The sequence below is a fragment of the Dermacentor silvarum genome, chromosome 6 (genome assembly GCF_013339745.2).
Source record: "Dermacentor silvarum isolate Dsil-2018 chromosome 6, BIME_Dsil_1.4, whole genome shotgun sequence".
NCBI lineage: Eukaryota > Metazoa > Arthropoda > Arachnida > Ixodida > Ixodidae > Dermacentor > Dermacentor silvarum.
Window position 1 is genome coordinate 148386779 of NC_051159.1, and position 16269 is coordinate 148403047.

At 47.2% G+C, this 16269-nt stretch overlaps 2 protein-coding genes and 1 long non-coding RNA gene across 3 annotated transcripts; all 3 read left to right on the forward strand.

The window, feature by feature from the left end:
• The first annotated feature begins 4185 nt into the window (after nt 1-4185).
• On the forward strand, nt 4186-9184 carry LOC119455180 (uncharacterized). The gene is made up of 5 exons (XM_049669156.1): nt 4186-5172; nt 5913-6268; nt 7249-7292; nt 7875-7957; nt 8968-9184. Exons 2-5 carry the CDS (start codon nt 6100-6102, stop codon nt 9182-9184), a joined length of 513 nt encoding a protein of 170 aa, XP_049525113.1. The 5' UTR covers nt 4186-5172; nt 5913-6099.
• Nucleotides 9185-9561: 377 nt separating this feature from the next.
• On the forward strand, nt 9562-13733 carry LOC125946353 (uncharacterized). Its single transcript, XM_049669157.1, has 4 exons — nt 9562-9625; nt 10485-10564; nt 11439-11518; nt 13398-13733. Exons 1-4 carry the CDS (start codon nt 9573-9575, stop codon nt 13731-13733), a joined length of 549 nt encoding a protein of 182 aa, XP_049525114.1. The 5' UTR covers nt 9562-9572.
• Nucleotides 13734-14647: 914 nt separating this feature from the next.
• Nucleotides 14648-16074, forward strand: LOC125946149 (uncharacterized). The gene is made up of 2 exons (XR_007467424.1): nt 14648-14729; nt 15747-16074. It is a non-coding gene; the product is annotated as an uncharacterized LOC125946149 (long non-coding RNA).
• Nucleotides 16075-16269: the final 195 nt, after the last annotated feature.

A 16269-nucleotide genomic window follows, 5' to 3' on the forward strand; every position in this document is an offset into this window, starting at 1 on the left:
TACACACATTTACCCCAACTGACACGCAAACTTACGCCCACTCTATCGCCAACGTGTCAAGAATAAGTGAATGGGAGCACACTTGAATAAATGCACACTATATTACGAACAATAAATGAAGGACTCCACCGACAGCGTACGAATAGTCGAAGCTGAATGTTTCGCGACGGTCTACAAGAGTAAGCGAGTTACTAGCAATAATACAGCTTTGCTACAAGGTATTACAATGTACAGAATAGTTACGTTTTGTTGTACGCAGGAAAAACGAATCTTTCGGAACTGAGCACACCCGCGAGCAATTAGACAGAAAAAAAAATAGGATAGTGACCGCAGCGAGGAACTTTACTGAGTCAGAAACGTGAAAAGCCACTGATTCAAAGTGGTTGCCAAATGAAGAACCAAGAGCAATACACGCTGATCCTGATTCAATTAATAAGCGGCACGTTTGGATAGCTTGGAACACATATTTAGCCCCACTTTGTAAACAAGCACCATATACACTGCTCTCGCCATTTGGACATAGCTTAATCAGCTCCGAAAGCGCTTTTACATGTTCTCTGAAGCTGTGGCCAAAGCTTCATGTCCACCCAGTCACCGTCTACGATATCTTCCGAAACATAGGTTTGCTAAGCGGCACCGGCGTCAAAACATCCATTGCGAACACGGAGGCAACGGCGGAAGCCGAGGCGAGCAATGGACGCGTCACCACGTGATCAAACACGGCAGCGCCCATGGAATCGCTCCGAAAAGGGTCAAAAGAATCGATAGCGCCGCAGCAAAGCAAAAGGGACCAAAACAGACTAGAATAATTTTGCACACAGAGTTCAAAGGAAGCAAAAGGAAAGACTGGCGATGTAATTGTAAGTGTACAGCGCGAAGGTTGAACGAAGGTTAAACGGAGGTTAAACGCTGGAAACGCTACGAATGCACCCACACGTATACGCTATTGTCAACAGGCGAGGCCGCGGCAGCACGATGTATTTGTGCCACTATATTTCGACGTCACCAAAAATGAAAAGAAAGGCCTCACACTAAAAATAACGCGCATGTCTGTCGCAGGCTCACCCAGCTATGTTATGAGCTGCGCTGTGCTCACCGAAATAATGAAAACTTATTTGCCGACTCGAAGTGGAGCACGTGCATTGCCTGGAACGAGCGTACGCTATCGCGGCTGTCTGGAGCATTATAACACTATACTGGCTATGTATACTGTTATAACGCTATACTGGCTGTCTGGAGCCCACTCGTAAAACGGTTTCATAGGTCCGAAGCTCGCTTCCGTATTCTCATCGCACAGGCGTGTTGCTACCGTTATTTTTGTAGTCCTCTGTATTTTCGCATTTATGCAGTTATTGCCTTTAAATGCACTCATTTAAGTGTTGCGCGCGTATGTATATGCGTACTTTCCCACCAGACGTATTTTGGGCGGTCCGTACCACTCGTGGTTATGGGAACGTTCTCTTTCCTACTGGCTATGCTGACGTTGCCGCTACCGGAAACCCTGAACCAGGAACTGCCGGAAGAACTCGCAGATGGAGAGAAGCTCGTACACGGGCAGAACACCTGCTGCTTTTCGGCGTCAGCGAAGCCCATTGCTGCGCCGGCCTCTCCACGTCCTCGAAGTCGAACGCACTCTGTTTTTTTAGGAACCCTTCAGCGTAAAAAGGTTTGATGTGATACCCGTACTGATATGATATACAGACAGGCTCGGGCTTTTGAACGACCAATTAAACGTGGCCCCACTTGCAGCATGTAATGACACAATCTTCTGCACACTGACTTTATGGCAGTGCTAGTCGCACGAATACCTCCGTGGAAAAAAAAATTATGTATTCAAAACAGTAAATTTTCTGACCATCTCTGGGTATATCCTCGGTTGCACTAACTGGTTTAAATTTTTCTGGAGTAAGGTTTACACTGACCCGCTAATGAAAGTTACACAGAAGCTTAGCCGGCGAAGCGGCGCAGAACACAGGCGAAGAACTGCTAGAGGTCTCTAGGCAATTTTTTCTTTGAGTGATGCGAAATGCTAGTCTAATGCCAATGCTAGTGCCACTTGTATTCAATAAAGTTTGATCTGCTTAATGAAGTTTCTAGGAGTTGTTTCGCTCAGCGATAGTCATCAGTGCTCCTGGATATGAACTTACAACGCATGTGCGACGTAGCTTTGTATCCCATACAGTACTTGTACTTGGTTATTCCTTTTTGCCATTTTCGTGTTTCTTGCTGTTTTTATGCAATGCCTATCTGTTCATTTCCTGATCTTTTTTAAAGATCTACCTGGTTTCTGTTATATGCAAATTTCTTTCCTTTGAGCCAATTTTTGAATACTTGTAGCACCTATATCTTTTTACCGATTGTGTTGTATTGTATTGTACCATATGCCCCCCTCATCCTATGCCTGTTACTAGGCCTGTGATGTCTTTATAAATAAATAAATAAATAAATAAATAAATAAATAAATAAATAAATAAATAAATGAATGAATGAATGAATGAATGAATAAATAAATAAATAAATAAATAAGCAACATTGATATTTACAAGAAATTAGTTCGTGCTAAATGTAGGGAACTCAAAGGGACAGACAACCGCTCAGAACATGAGTCGAGATAATCCCGCTGAAGGAAAGATTGCCTATCGTATTGATTAAACCAGCCATGTATTTCGCTATAAACGTGGATTTATATTTTTAATTCTTCAATAAATGCCGCAAAAAATGACCTTCGGCGACGCACACTGCAATAACATGAAGGTGCGTAAGTGCCCTATCACGTGATCATCTATTACGGTGCGTGGTTCCTGGTCTTTTTATTAGTATTGAAATGCAGTGCACGTTTTCTGTTAAAAGTTTTTTCTAACTTACAAGTGCAGATAGGCCTTTGTTTGCAGTGAGTAGAAAAGTGGCGCTGCCTTCGCCTTCGTTTTCGATGACTTGGCTTGGCTCGTCTATCGACTGAACAACGACGACGGGGGCCAGCCAGCGATGACGTAGGCGTGTACTTGGGGAAGAACGCGGGACAAATATGAGAAAGGTCTGTCCAACTAAACAAACCTAATGTACCAGCTTTTTATAGTCAAAAGTGGTTGAAAAGGTCAAAATGTAGGTGGTTAACTACAGTTGCACTCACTCCTGTGAAAGCAGAACGATGGGCGGCTTTCACAATTAGCCAGGCGGGTTATCAGCATCGCGCTCACTTCTCAGCGTTGCTGGAGGTGGGACTCCCTCTTTCTTTACAGGCTACTCAGATCGAACAATTCTGTTTACAAAATATCCACGCGGTTTTGGCAATAACCGCTGCAGGTGTAAGCAGTTAGTGTCGCGGTTATTATCACGGAAGGCATACTTAAGAAAATGAAAAGACCTGGTTGCGCACGGACACAGGTTACAGAAGGGCAAAGTCTTGATAACGCAAAGAAGGCAGTTATCCCGTATTTTCACGGAATTTCACACAACCTTAAGAAGGTTGGCCGGTGTGCAAATGTTAATGTAGTTTTTTTCCACACCTAGAAAGTTGGTGTCACTAAGTAAGCAAACTTGCGCGGTCTTCCAAGAGAAGGCCCCAGTGTAAAACCGACAGCGCCCCACACAATGTGCCCTGTGCGTCGTATATGAGATACCTATCTCATGTGGTAAAGTCTACATCGGGAAAACCAGCCGATGCATTAACGATTGGCTAAGAGAACAGCACAACAATGTTTACAACACAATTCAAGGTCATCTTGGTGTGCACTGTCGCGACTGCGGGTGCAGACCTGTCTTCAAAAAATGTCAAATTCTATCTGGAAACAAATCCAGCTTTACTAGAGAAATTATCGAGGCTGCCGCAGTTGCACGTGCGGGAAATAAGTGTGTCAGCTGGCCCTTGATAGCATTGTGTAAAAAAAAAGCTGACTTTCCTAGATTCAAATGCCAGGGTACGATAGCGTTATGATCAGGTTCTGTGCGCATGTGTGATCTCCTTGTTTTTTGTCAAGTGTGCACTATTAAACTAGCTGCGCACCGGCAAAATAAACATTACTGCTGAAAGTCAGCGCTGTGTCTTTTTTTTTTTTTTTTTGTGCCTATCCTGTCTTCGTCGGTTCCGCGCTGTAGCTATCTACGATGCACAACCAACAAGCCCAACTGGTTACTCTACCCAAACCATGATTCATTTAAATGTTCGCTGAACCATGGGCCAGAGTTTTGTGCCGTGGATCCAGCCGCTGTCTATCGGTAGTCCCGAAAGAACTGCTCTTGCCGCGCCGTCGCCCATGCCTGCAGCTGTACGGCCGCTTCGCTGGCCTTCAACCCAAGGCCAGTCATGCCGGCGCGATCGCGTCAAGAAACATGGCTGCGCCCGTGCGCCGCTGCTGAAAACCGTCTGTATGAGTAACATTTTGCTAGTAGGGTTAGCTCGAAAACACATACTTCGCAAGTAACGGCACTGCGTCATCTCATCATTGCTAAAAACAGTAAACATATTTGACGCAGATATTGACATGCGTTTATTTTACACCGCATCTGAGTAAAAGAGTTTCGAGCTCTATAGCGTCCCTAATACTTTAGCGCTACTCTTACCATCAAACTGTATACCTTCTAAAGAAAATATAGTCATAATAACGAAACTTTGTTCTGTTAGCATCGTGATCGGCATCATTACTTCCCACAAGTACGAGTTACTAACAGAGGAAGAAGTAGAAGAAGCAGTGCCCCTTCGCTCGCGGCTGTGGTTCCGGCCACCGTTCTGTCCTAGTCGCTCACTTCCAAATCACGGCTTTGCGAGTGCCACATTTTCTCGCGCAAGCCGAAATGTTTCCTGTGGTCGCGATGCTGTCACTGATCTATCTGGTGGCCCTGAGCTCAGCCCGTGCGCCTTCACCGCGGACACTCAGGACAACGATGGCGCCTTTCACGAGGCAGTTCTCGGATCTACCAGACTACGACACCTACCGCTTCGTGGAGCGCCTAAGGTCTGAACAAGCTCGTCAGCTTCGCGCTGGCGGCGGCAGAACCAACGTAACTAGCCGCGGGCTCTTGCTGCCTCGAATGCGACCGAAAAAGCCGATCTGGTTGCTTCTTGGCGGAAGAAGCGGACGGCAGGATCGTGGGGCTGATGATCACCGCCGCGCCGCTGATGATTCTAGTTCGGACATTCGTCTCCAGGTGCTTCAGTTCATGCAGGATCACCAGGTATTGGTGGCTATGCTAGCTGGCGCTGTTAGTTGCGGGATGCTATGGCTATCTTCTGCAGAGCTTACATATAATCACGGATTACGTGTAAGCTCTGTAGCAATATGTTTCGTTTTGGCTTGATATCAGGGCGACTGTCTGAAATTGCGTCAATTCCCCATTGCCCCATTTCGGCCCCATCGAAATGTGGCCGCCGCGGTCGGGTATGAACCTGTGACCTCGAGTTCTTAGGTAAATAGAAGCATGACTGGTGAAAGAGGTAGCGTCATTGTGTGGGCGGATAGGGGGAGGGATGTTAGTACGGGAAGGCGGTCATGAATGCGAGCTGCAACTTAAAACTGCCAGTGCTAGTCACGAAACCTAAAATGCGAAAAAGGCATGCCGAAGTACGTGCACAATAAGATGAACGACTTCTGATTGACCAGGTTGCATTGTGTTGTAGGTTAAATTTGGAGCCAGGGCAGCTTAAGACACATTGACATCTGGCGTTTCCGCTTCGCCGGCATTGACGTCACTTTCTCCGCCTACTCTAAATCACCTAATTCGGATTCTTTTTGCCGGACGCGTTCGCCCACTGTTGCATGATTACTAGTTTACGCACTAGATCTACCGTACATTTAAATAATTATAGATCACGTGCATCCTGATGCTAGCATGCATGCAAGCGGTGCGCCTCGCCTCGTTCTTCCATAAAGCTCGTCCCTTGAAAGCGTTCGTCCCCTCTTGTTTCTCTCTTACAGCTCATTTTTTATATAGCGTGCTCGTGCGTGCTAACGGGCGTAGTCCTACTGGTTACCCTCATGGTCCTGTACGGTGGCCGTCGCGGCTCGGACGCCAGGAGCGGTATGTACGGCGAGTCGTACGCTCTGCTCGACCGGCGACCGCTACTCGGCAAAAGAGGGTCGGTGGTCGAGGAGTACAGCGACGATGAAGAGGAAACGGCCATCGACGGCGACAACGCACGCGGCCGCGGAGCGGGGCGACGACATCCATCCGAACGGCTCTGCTGGTTCCGTGGACGGCCACGTCTTCGAGATCAGCACTTTGTCCGAGATCGGTGTCGGAGAAGGGGCAACCAGCTGGTCGGAGCCGGACGGTATTAGAGCGCCATTTTATTTTCATTCTCTTATAGTCCACTTTGGTAACACCGACGGAAAAGCACATACTTCACGTGTTATAATACTTATGCTAAGAGATAATCTTGAGTCCTTTCTGACACTTTCGGCAATATTACTAGAGAAAAATGTCACTTCTTTGAGCGGGGAATCTTCCTGGCTAGCGAAAAGTGCTGATTGCTGCGTGTGTTTGGTATATGGATGTCGCTTCTAAAGATTTTCCGCGTACTCCGAGTAATATGAATGTGAATATATTTGATCTATTGCATACTGCTAGGGCGTAGAAAGAGAGAAACAACTGAAGCCGCTCCCAACTCTCTCCACACGGCCGCTTCTTCCGCAGTTTCACAACATTCACATTTTTCATTTCCTGCGACCATCTGCACTTTATCTTACTTTGTTGCTCCTACCAAGACGAAGTTAACCAACTGCGATTTTTCAACCTGGTTAAAAGTGCTCAATAGCTTCAACATTTTATTTAGACTCGACAGTATTGCGATTTGTTGACTTTCACAAGGAGCGGCTACGTCACCGTTCTATAGCGTAGAAACGGGGCACTCCGTCGACCACATGCACTTTTTCGTAATAGTCTGGCCTGCGAAACCTCTTTAACTAAAGCGGTGCCGTCACAATGATGTGATGTAAGAAATAAAAGAAACCGTATCTGTGAAAGTCACCTTATTCTTACCGTAGGAACGTTCTAGAAACATGTACTGGCATGGTCACCAAAGGTGTGCATATATATTCGTATTCCGGTAGCAAATTATGCGCTTCCTATTCTATGAATACGCTGGCAATAATTCGGGATTTATTTTTAGAACAAACCTTTCTTTCTTAAACACAATTGTGAACATCACATTTTGTTGTATAGCATTTCATTAAACTCTTCACGAGAGCTTCGCTTCATATATATTTCAGCATGTGCGTTGACCCTGCATGCGCAATTTGTATTCGTTTTCAGACCCAGCAGAAAGAGACTGGAAGAGCGAACAGGCTGTCCAACGGGTAAGTATAGCCTTGAGTAGTACTCAAAATCAACACCGACAATGAGCTGTATATTTATTTGACAGCAACGGTACAACAGCTAGTCTGGCATCTTTCGGTCTTATCAGGTGCTGTGCATGCATTTGTGCCATGTGAATGCACATTTGTGCATTTGTGCACGCATTTGTGCCAAAGAAAAGTGACGCAATAGCGTAGTGACGCACAAGTATCCCTTTAATATCTCTGGACTCGCTTATCCTTAATGCACTGTACTTAATAGTAGCTTTCTCGTTGACTACAAGGTGTAATATAGAAATTTCGCTGTACTCTTCATATTTTTGACTAAAATAGATGAAACTTTTGGGGCATAACTGCGAGTCGGCCTAGTTGGAACAGATTCATTTTCTTAAATTTTTGTGCGCAAACAAACAGGGAAGAAGAAAAGGAGACACAAGGACGAGCGCAGAAAGCGCTCGTCCTTGTGTCTCCTTTTCTTCGTCCCTGTTTGTTTGCGCACAAAAATTTAAGAAAGCTTTTGGGACCGTGTTTAAGTGGGAACCACGTGTATTTTTTTTCTTCGACGGCGTCGAATTTCTCGCACAGCCCATCGACGTATTCCCCAGCCGGCTGTTGGATCTGTGCAACCAGGACACGCCACTCACCTTCCTTACTTTCCTGCCAAACGGGTAAGTAAACTCAGCACAGAGGAAGACACCGAGAAACTCTTGCTTTAATATGTTGACATAATGGAGAACTAAAATGAAATGAGGAATTCTAGAAACAAAGAAACAGTCGAAATATTTTATTGGCGACTGCTTGAAGAAGGCCACACCGGCTGCCAGTAAGCTCGCAAAATTTGACAGACCTTTCTTTCGCAGGTAACGCAAAAGACATTGATTTTCTCAGCCAGATTTAAATTAAGCTAGCAGCTAGGACAGAATTAAATTTGCGTAATGTGGCGTTTTTATTGCGATAACAATTATATGCACACTTCTGGCGAACTTTCTCCGTCAGCGTGGGGGTCGGCTTTCATTGGGTGTTCCGCGTGAATTGTTCGATATACTAGATTTGTGCTATAATATTGAAATGTCAACTTTGCTCTGACCACGTTTTATGGTCTTGACTGACTCATTCATCAGAATTTTGGCGACACAGAGTGCAAGGAACAGAAATAAAACATTTCGTTCTCAGCGTATGCCCTTTATCCTAAATCCTTAAAAACTGCGAAACAATATTACTGCTAAAAGTCTGAAAGTGATGCAATTTCACTTGTACTGGCGCCACTTCCCTTTGCGAATATTATTATTTCCATGGCCGCTGACCAAGGAGGTTTCGCGCTGACCAATGCCGACAGTTTCCCTGTCAGTCTCATCTCGGGCAGCGTCGAAGTGCCACGCCTGCAACACCATTGGCAGCGCTCATGACGCTAGCATTCTCAGACGCCTAGAACGCTGTTCCTTCTGCCAAACAGTAGTTCCCTTGCCTGCTGCTTCGAGCCATGTCGCAGCCGCATGTAGTTACAACACCGTCTGAGGAGATTAGGTGCAACACGCTAAACCTTCGGGCGAAACCGCCAAATTATAATTTTTTTTTCAAATGTGGTCCGCTGGGTAAGTGTTCTCACGAGCAGAAGCATTGGCAGGCTGTGAGGAAAGCGAGCTACGTGTGACTATATACTCTACAAACTGTAACGCAGATGCCAGGATCGATCCAAATGGCTCGCCCACGGTCACCACAGCGAGGTCTTCGAGGTGGCATCCCCGCTAAAGCGAACAGTCCTCAAGGTGATTCCCGTAACGGGGGACTTCACAGAACAACGAATCGACGCCATCGCAGCAGGCCATCGAGTGCTGCGTGTGAGTTGTCTTCAGCAAATTAAAGTTCACGTATTGCTTGGGCGCATAGACATCTGAATTTAATGCGCGCCGACTGCTTCAATTCCTCAATAGCAACGTGTGCCTATAAATAAATGATCTAAAACTTCTTGCGCTAAAGTTACTTTTAATAAGCGATCATCCCGAATCAGTCAGCGATCACCCCTTAGCTACTGTTGTCATTGCCGCTAATTCGCTGCCCCCCCCCCCCCCCCCCCAAAAAAAAAGAAAAAAAAGAAAAGAAAATTATGATCTTCATTGCACTGTATTTAACAATATTAGCTATTCTTACTTGAAGGAGCTGCACGCAAGAAAATTTAGATTGCTTACAATATTTCTTGTTGAGCACTCGCATAAAAAATAACACCTGAGAAGCCGCAGTTGTGATATTTCATCTTCATTTTTTCTGATTTTCAGCAAACTTAGCATGCTGAGACATGGAGTGCGCTACAGAACGCCCAATTTCGTCGAAACGCAAAGGTTGGTGATTAATCTTCTTGTTTTGCTGTTGAAGTTTCCACCAGGCAAAGCTACGGATGCGCTGTCACTTAGTGCCATGTGTATCTGTGCCTTATGACGATACCATAAAACGTCTATTTGCTCGCGCATTGAATATATCGGCAGTTGTATATCGCTGCATCGAGCACGACCCAAAAGAATGAACCTTGTCATTGGAGGCTATGCACTACAGGAGCAACGTAAGAATATTCAGATCTGCTTGTCGGCCATAGTCACGTGGCAGCTTACGAGCTAACTATCTATTCACCTGGCCTCGTTGAACGAAAACACACTTTTGCTTTTGTAGTTTCATAAAGTACATGTTCTGGGAGATCATTAATTTTAAAAGAAGAAAGGTTTCGAAAACACTCAAAACCAATTAATCACCGTTGGTTTCAATGCTATGTATAGATACCGCTAAGCAATGAAGGTTGTAATTTCGCTGGTTGGTCATCTCGATTACGGTCACTGGTACACGTCCAAGTGAATGCTCCAGACTGGACCACATGAAAGTTGTACAACGCGAAATGAATCATGAACTGCCAGAACAAGTACCCAGATTCCCGCTTCCTATATAAAAATACCTCGTACACCAACAGGATCCAGAAACCGCTGACAGGTCGATCAAAGAATTTCGCACGTTACTCGGCAAAGTCGAGAATGGAACTGATCACTTTCACTGACGTGGTAGCATGCAGCCCCCAGTGCACCGTGAACACTAAATGCGGGTCGGAGGCCTTCATCTCAAAAGCTGAACAAAATTCTTGCACACGTTGCAGGACATGTGACCAATATGCGGGCATACATTCGTTATCATTTATGCGATACCGATCCACCGCAGGATCGCATGCGTGTTTGACCAGTTCCCGAAGTGGCTGCTGCGTGGCGACCATGGCCTCGGATCCAGGGACTTCCACGCAGGTGCGATCACTGACGTCTGTTCTTTCCACGTGAACGTTTGCTCGTGTACTTAAGCCTTCTTTAAAGCACGGCGCCGTCCTACTGTTTCGCACCGCCCGTATAGCATCTGGCCGAGTCAGCGATTGCGCATTCCCTAAGGACTCGTAGGCTTGGTATCAACAACGAATGTTACCGCTTCATAGATTCTGTGCAAAGCGAAGACCTTGCCGATGCGAAGCGTCGAATGAGGTCGAGTGTTCGATTTTGGAGTACGGATCACGAATGCGTTTAAGGAACAGGTTCTATACTCTCAGACGTAGCCCACAGCCTCATGTTCCAGAAAGTTACTTGGCGCAGTAAACGCAAGTGTAGACCAATAACTATCCTTTGTCACGCAGTATATCATATGGCAAAATCCGCAGCGGTAGAAAACATAATAATTACCATGAATCATCGACCTCCCCTCTCTTCCGAAAAAAAAAAAAAGATGTTAGAATGGTTAGCAGCAGCCGGCGTTAGATGCTATGTCGTTTTCATACCAGTTTGGTAAAGTGTTTCACGGGCAAATTGACTGACTTTCATTATTTCCCGTTTGATTCAGTATCAGTAAAGAGCTATGAAAAATTATGTTATCGTCGGCCAGCTTAGAAAAGTTCGCCCTTGTTTTCACCATAACAGCTTTAAATGCACGCACGGCAGCATTTTCTTGTGTCCTATTCGTCGGAACACTCCATGGCATGATAGGTTTGTATGCAGCCGTCTAAGTTTGCATAATATTTTCAGCTAGATCTATAGCAGTGAAGATTTTGTATGCACTGGGGCAAATACATTGTCTGCTTTAATATTTAGTAGAAAGCAATCTGTTTACTAATACAGCGATTTCCTAATTTTACAGGCAAAAATCAATGCTTCCTGACGCGACATTTCATCGTGTTGGAACTATGCTACGCTGGAAAACCACTATCACGGATAACGGTGAGTTTCGTAAACATGCGCGCCGACCTTGTGTGGCGATACTTGACAATAAATGTTCAGCTCCGCCTTTCTCGATCTTCTGTGTAGATCTTACGTTGTGTATAAGTGCGGTAACATAATTGTGCTCATGATCACGAGGACATTTTTATTGCGACGGGTATTGAAAATAATGACTCGGGCAATGCGCAGCACTGTATAGCTGCACGATTTCTACGTTATGTCCCGGCATCACCGAAAAACAAGAAATTACCATTACGAAGAAAAAACGAAGTAAGGTGAGTGGCTTTGGTAGCAATATGAATTGTAGTAAACATGAGCTGATTAAGTAAGCAGGTGTGCTGCGGCGTAAGTAGACCGACATGAAGAGAGACTCAATGACCACGAGAAGGCGTGTGTGAAACGGTGGTGTTGATGAGAAGCGCTTCCTGTGGGCAACGCGTGCGAAGGGACAGACCTGTAGCGCTGCACTGCCGATCCGGCAGCATTGCATTTGTAGGGTGCGTTGGAAAATGTGGCCCGACTATTACTAACTGAATGAACAAGCGTGGTGTGAGCGCGCACAAACAAACACGAATAGATCACACTGAATGACTGCAGGCAATGACTGTCAAAACGCTGGCAGCAAGCGCATATATACGACGCAGCGGCGAAGGTACGTGCGGCCTATCGCTTCAACGGAAACTGAGCGGCGAATGCACGGCGCATAAAGGTCAGAGCCGTGGGAAGATAAGAGACCGTGCGGGCAAGACGAGCGCGGTTGTTGGCAGAGGAAAAGTGCGCCCCCCCCCTCCCCCCGCTCCCTCCGGCGCTGGCTTCCGGCTTCGTTGCTTGCGCGTGGGAGATTGAGTGCGTTCGCTCTCCGTGATAGCGCGCGTCCCCGCACGCTTCCGCTCGGGCATGCGGCGCGCGGCGAAGATTTTATCTATAGGGAACCTCACGGCGACGGCGACGCCGACGGCAGAAATCCGGTTGAAGTGTCCATATAATTGCTATCGCAATAAAAAGTTACAGTGATGTTTCACTTTGCGAACGCGGGTGACGCGCAAGCGTGTCGGTGCTATAGCGCACATGAAGCTATCGGCCCTCGGTGCGCCTCGACGCCTAGCACACTGTACGCATCGCAGATCGCTTTCAAGATAAGGCTCGCGCGGCTGCGCCATGAGCAGCAGCCGCAGCTAGGTGTATAAGCCCCCCCCCCCCCCCTCCCCCAGGGGGGACGGCGGCGCGCTTCCTCCCCGCTTTCCTCCCTTGCGCGCGCCTGATTGAGCCACCGACCGTCGTACGCTTTCGCTTGCACATACAGCATACGGCGCGATCATGAGACGAACCCGGTATGCCCATTCCGCGCACAGCACCCGTAGCAACTGCCAGAGGTGGCCAACCCAGCGCGCCTCCGCCTACCCTCCTCCTCTGCGAAGCTTCGCCTCTTTTCTCCTTCCCCGCTTCTCTCAATGCCACATAGACTTTTCTCTAAGTGGCGTTTTGCCGCGCGCGATTCTATTCACCCTCTAGGCACCTTCCTCCTCCGCTTCCTTCGCGGCTTCCCACTACCGCTCGACTGCCCGCGGTGCGCCTAGCCATTTACGCTTGCGCGTAAAAATGAACTGGGCACATTGCGCATATACGAGTAAAATGAATGAAAGAATTTCCTCTTGCATGCTGTACTGTTTATGGTGCATATCTCTGTTGGGCTTGAGTAAGCGGCCCCGTAAACAGTTTTGTGCTGAGTGCCGTCACGCGAGAACTGCAGGTGTTTAAAGTAGTCGATATCTTTCTCCTCACTCTTCGACGTGTTAAAATTTGACGCGTTCGCTTTTATCGTTATTATTATTCGGCAATTGCAAGACATTCAGGCGATTTCTGGCATGTCTACACGCAGCTGCGCAGTGCAGTGCAAGGCCGGAGCCTCGTGTTGCAGGCATCGTGCTGCTTGGCGGTGGCTGAACGAGCCCTGGGCTTCCGGCACCTTGGCGTGAACCCTGACAAGCTGCTGGTGACGGCGACCGATGCGGCCAGCCTCGAGTACCACCTGCCGGACAGGTCACCGCTGACCATCGACAGCGCGGGCCTCAGAGTGCACGTGGCTGGTTGCTTGTCCTTTGCGCTTGGACCAGGCAAGGCAGCTTTGCATGTGTACTGTTTTACGCCGATAGCTGTTGTTCGATTTCGCTCTGTTAGAAAACCTTGGCGTTTGCGGTGGGCTTTGGCATCCTAAGCTTGATTCTGTAATGCTGCAGCGTGTAATATATATGCTATGCTGCTGTGATACCTCAAATTCTTAATTGAGGGAAACTTAATGTATAGCCTATACGTACAGTCACGGACAAAATATTGCGAGATGCCGGAGCGGCGTTCGAAAGCTGTCTCTGGGACACCGGCGCAGTGCGCGCGTCGAGGCTATGCTGGACGATTAGTAAGCGCATGTGCGTCCTATATTCGCTCGTTTGCCTACCTGATCGCTGATTTCGCGTGAGGCGCTGCTTATTCCGCCCTTGGGCGTGGGCAGTCGCTTTTCACTGCTCGCGCTGCTCGAGCCATGCGGCCGTCGTGCTCAGCGCGCGGCCAGCCGACCACCCTAACGGCACGTGTTGGCAGCGCCCGCTCTGTTTACCTCGTGTCTTTTAAAGTAGAGCACCGTAGAGCACCGGATGGGGTCTTAAGTAGTGTACGAGTACGTGCACTTTATTGCTTCTCCAGTCTGGGTTCATTGCTGGTATGCATTCGGCAAGATATTAAAAAATTTAACTCGCCCGCTTTAGGGACATCCACTGACACCCGCGTGCTTCTACTTCTCATTTACGCAAGGATAACCAAGCCAAATAAGGATCTGCAACACCTAATCGTTTCCGAACTTCGTTTTCTTTACTTCAGGTCTATAGGCTATTGTTGTAAAAACTTTGGCTTCTAGCTGTTGGCAGACGTAATGAACAGAACATTACAGCATGGCAGCCTTCGTATAGAATTTGCGATGACACAGTTGGAATTTAACTTTATTTGCTGCTCGCACGCGTGCCTGTGTCTACGTAAATAACGTTCCTTTCTTTGTGTAAGCGTAATACAGGTCTAAAACTGTACAATACAGGCCTACTGACGTCGAATTTCTTTCCATGTTTCAAACTGCGTTCTCTGCAGAAGCCAAAGAAGAAGACGGCACGCCATCTTCGCCACCTCGCGCCAAGAGCGCTCTCAGCAACGCCACTTCTCACCGCAGGTGCGCATTTGCCAAAATAGCGGGCTCCGCTAGCGAAGCAAGGTTCCTCTTGCATGCAATATTTGGGCGAAACAACACAGACATTTCAACGGATCGTGGCGAGGCGCTGCCTCGCTGTGTTCGCGGTACTCGCTGAGACCGCTTCCTAAGTCACTTATGAGAGTTCGCTGTCGTCATCGCAGCTGTAAAAAAATGTGTTCTAACTATACGCGGGTTCAACTAACGCGGACGCGATATAAGCCGGTGCGCCAACATTTCTGGCACCATTAGAAACTTTAACATGCCGTGAAGGGCCTGTAATGACATGGCGCCACTACGCTGCCCATAAAGAAGCCACATCAGTAAAATGATATCACTTTCATGTTTGAGCACTGATATTGTTTCGCACTTTTAATATTTAATAGTGTGAGAAGATTAAAAACAAAAGCCATGCGCGGTGAATGTTATGTTTCGTTACATGTGTTCGCAATCTGCCGTTCTCAAAATGTTGAAGAATAATTTAGTCAAGAACGTATAGAATCTTGTTTTAAGCATCTTTGGTGGTTGAATAGTCTAGCAATCTACCTTGCATATACGGCATGCATAAGCTTACAACATGCGTATACCTTAATATATGCGTAGTGTCAAGGCAACGCCGAAGGCGAAAGTTCGCCTGGAATGTCCATATATAATAGCTGTCGCTATAAAAGGACTTAGACAGTCATCTACAAGGAGTGGTGAAGTCATTTCATTGCGACAGCAATAAATAGCTTCTCAGTGGTGATATCGAATGCTGTTGTAAGCACCTGAGCCAAATAGTACTCGCATTCACACAGAAACTGATCGCAGGAACATTTTCGTTGTTTCATGTCATTTAGCGACAGTAGATTATTTCGTTCAGGTTCAATACGCAGTGGACGGTGATGCACCTTGACTGAAATGCACCTCGAAGAGATGCATTTAGCCAATACGAAAGCAGACGAACACAAGGAACTCGCATAGTTCTTTACTTTGTTGTTTTACATGGCGGCGCTGCAGCAGTGAGGCACAGCGCTTCAAAGGCAACGTGGCGTGGCTTGGTGCCGTGGTGGACAGCGTGGTGCGCAAACTGCGTACCGAGGTGCCGGAGTCCCGTGCTCGAGCAGAACGCGGCCTCGTCGAGGAGTTGTCAATGTTGCAGAGGCGCCTGCAGCAGTGCGACTCTGTCGGCGAGTTCTTCGACACGCTGAGCATATGAAGATAGCACTGCCTGCGCTGTTTTCTCGCATCTCCTTATCGACGTCATTTGATTTTGCTTCGCCTTTTTTTTCTCGTTGATTACGAGTGCCGCTCGCGTTTCAGGTTGAAATAAATGAGAGCGCGAGAGGGCTCTTGGGGGTGAATTTATTCACAAATCCTCGGGACACTGGCAACACTAGTGACCTGCGCATGCTATATCGCTATTACACAGCTGTATAAGGCTCGTTAATACTGTGATGCAGTAGGCGTGAACAAGATGACTAAGTATTTAGAAACTCTGAGTCGTCGCTTCTCTAGCAGTGTCATCAGATTGGACCTGCTT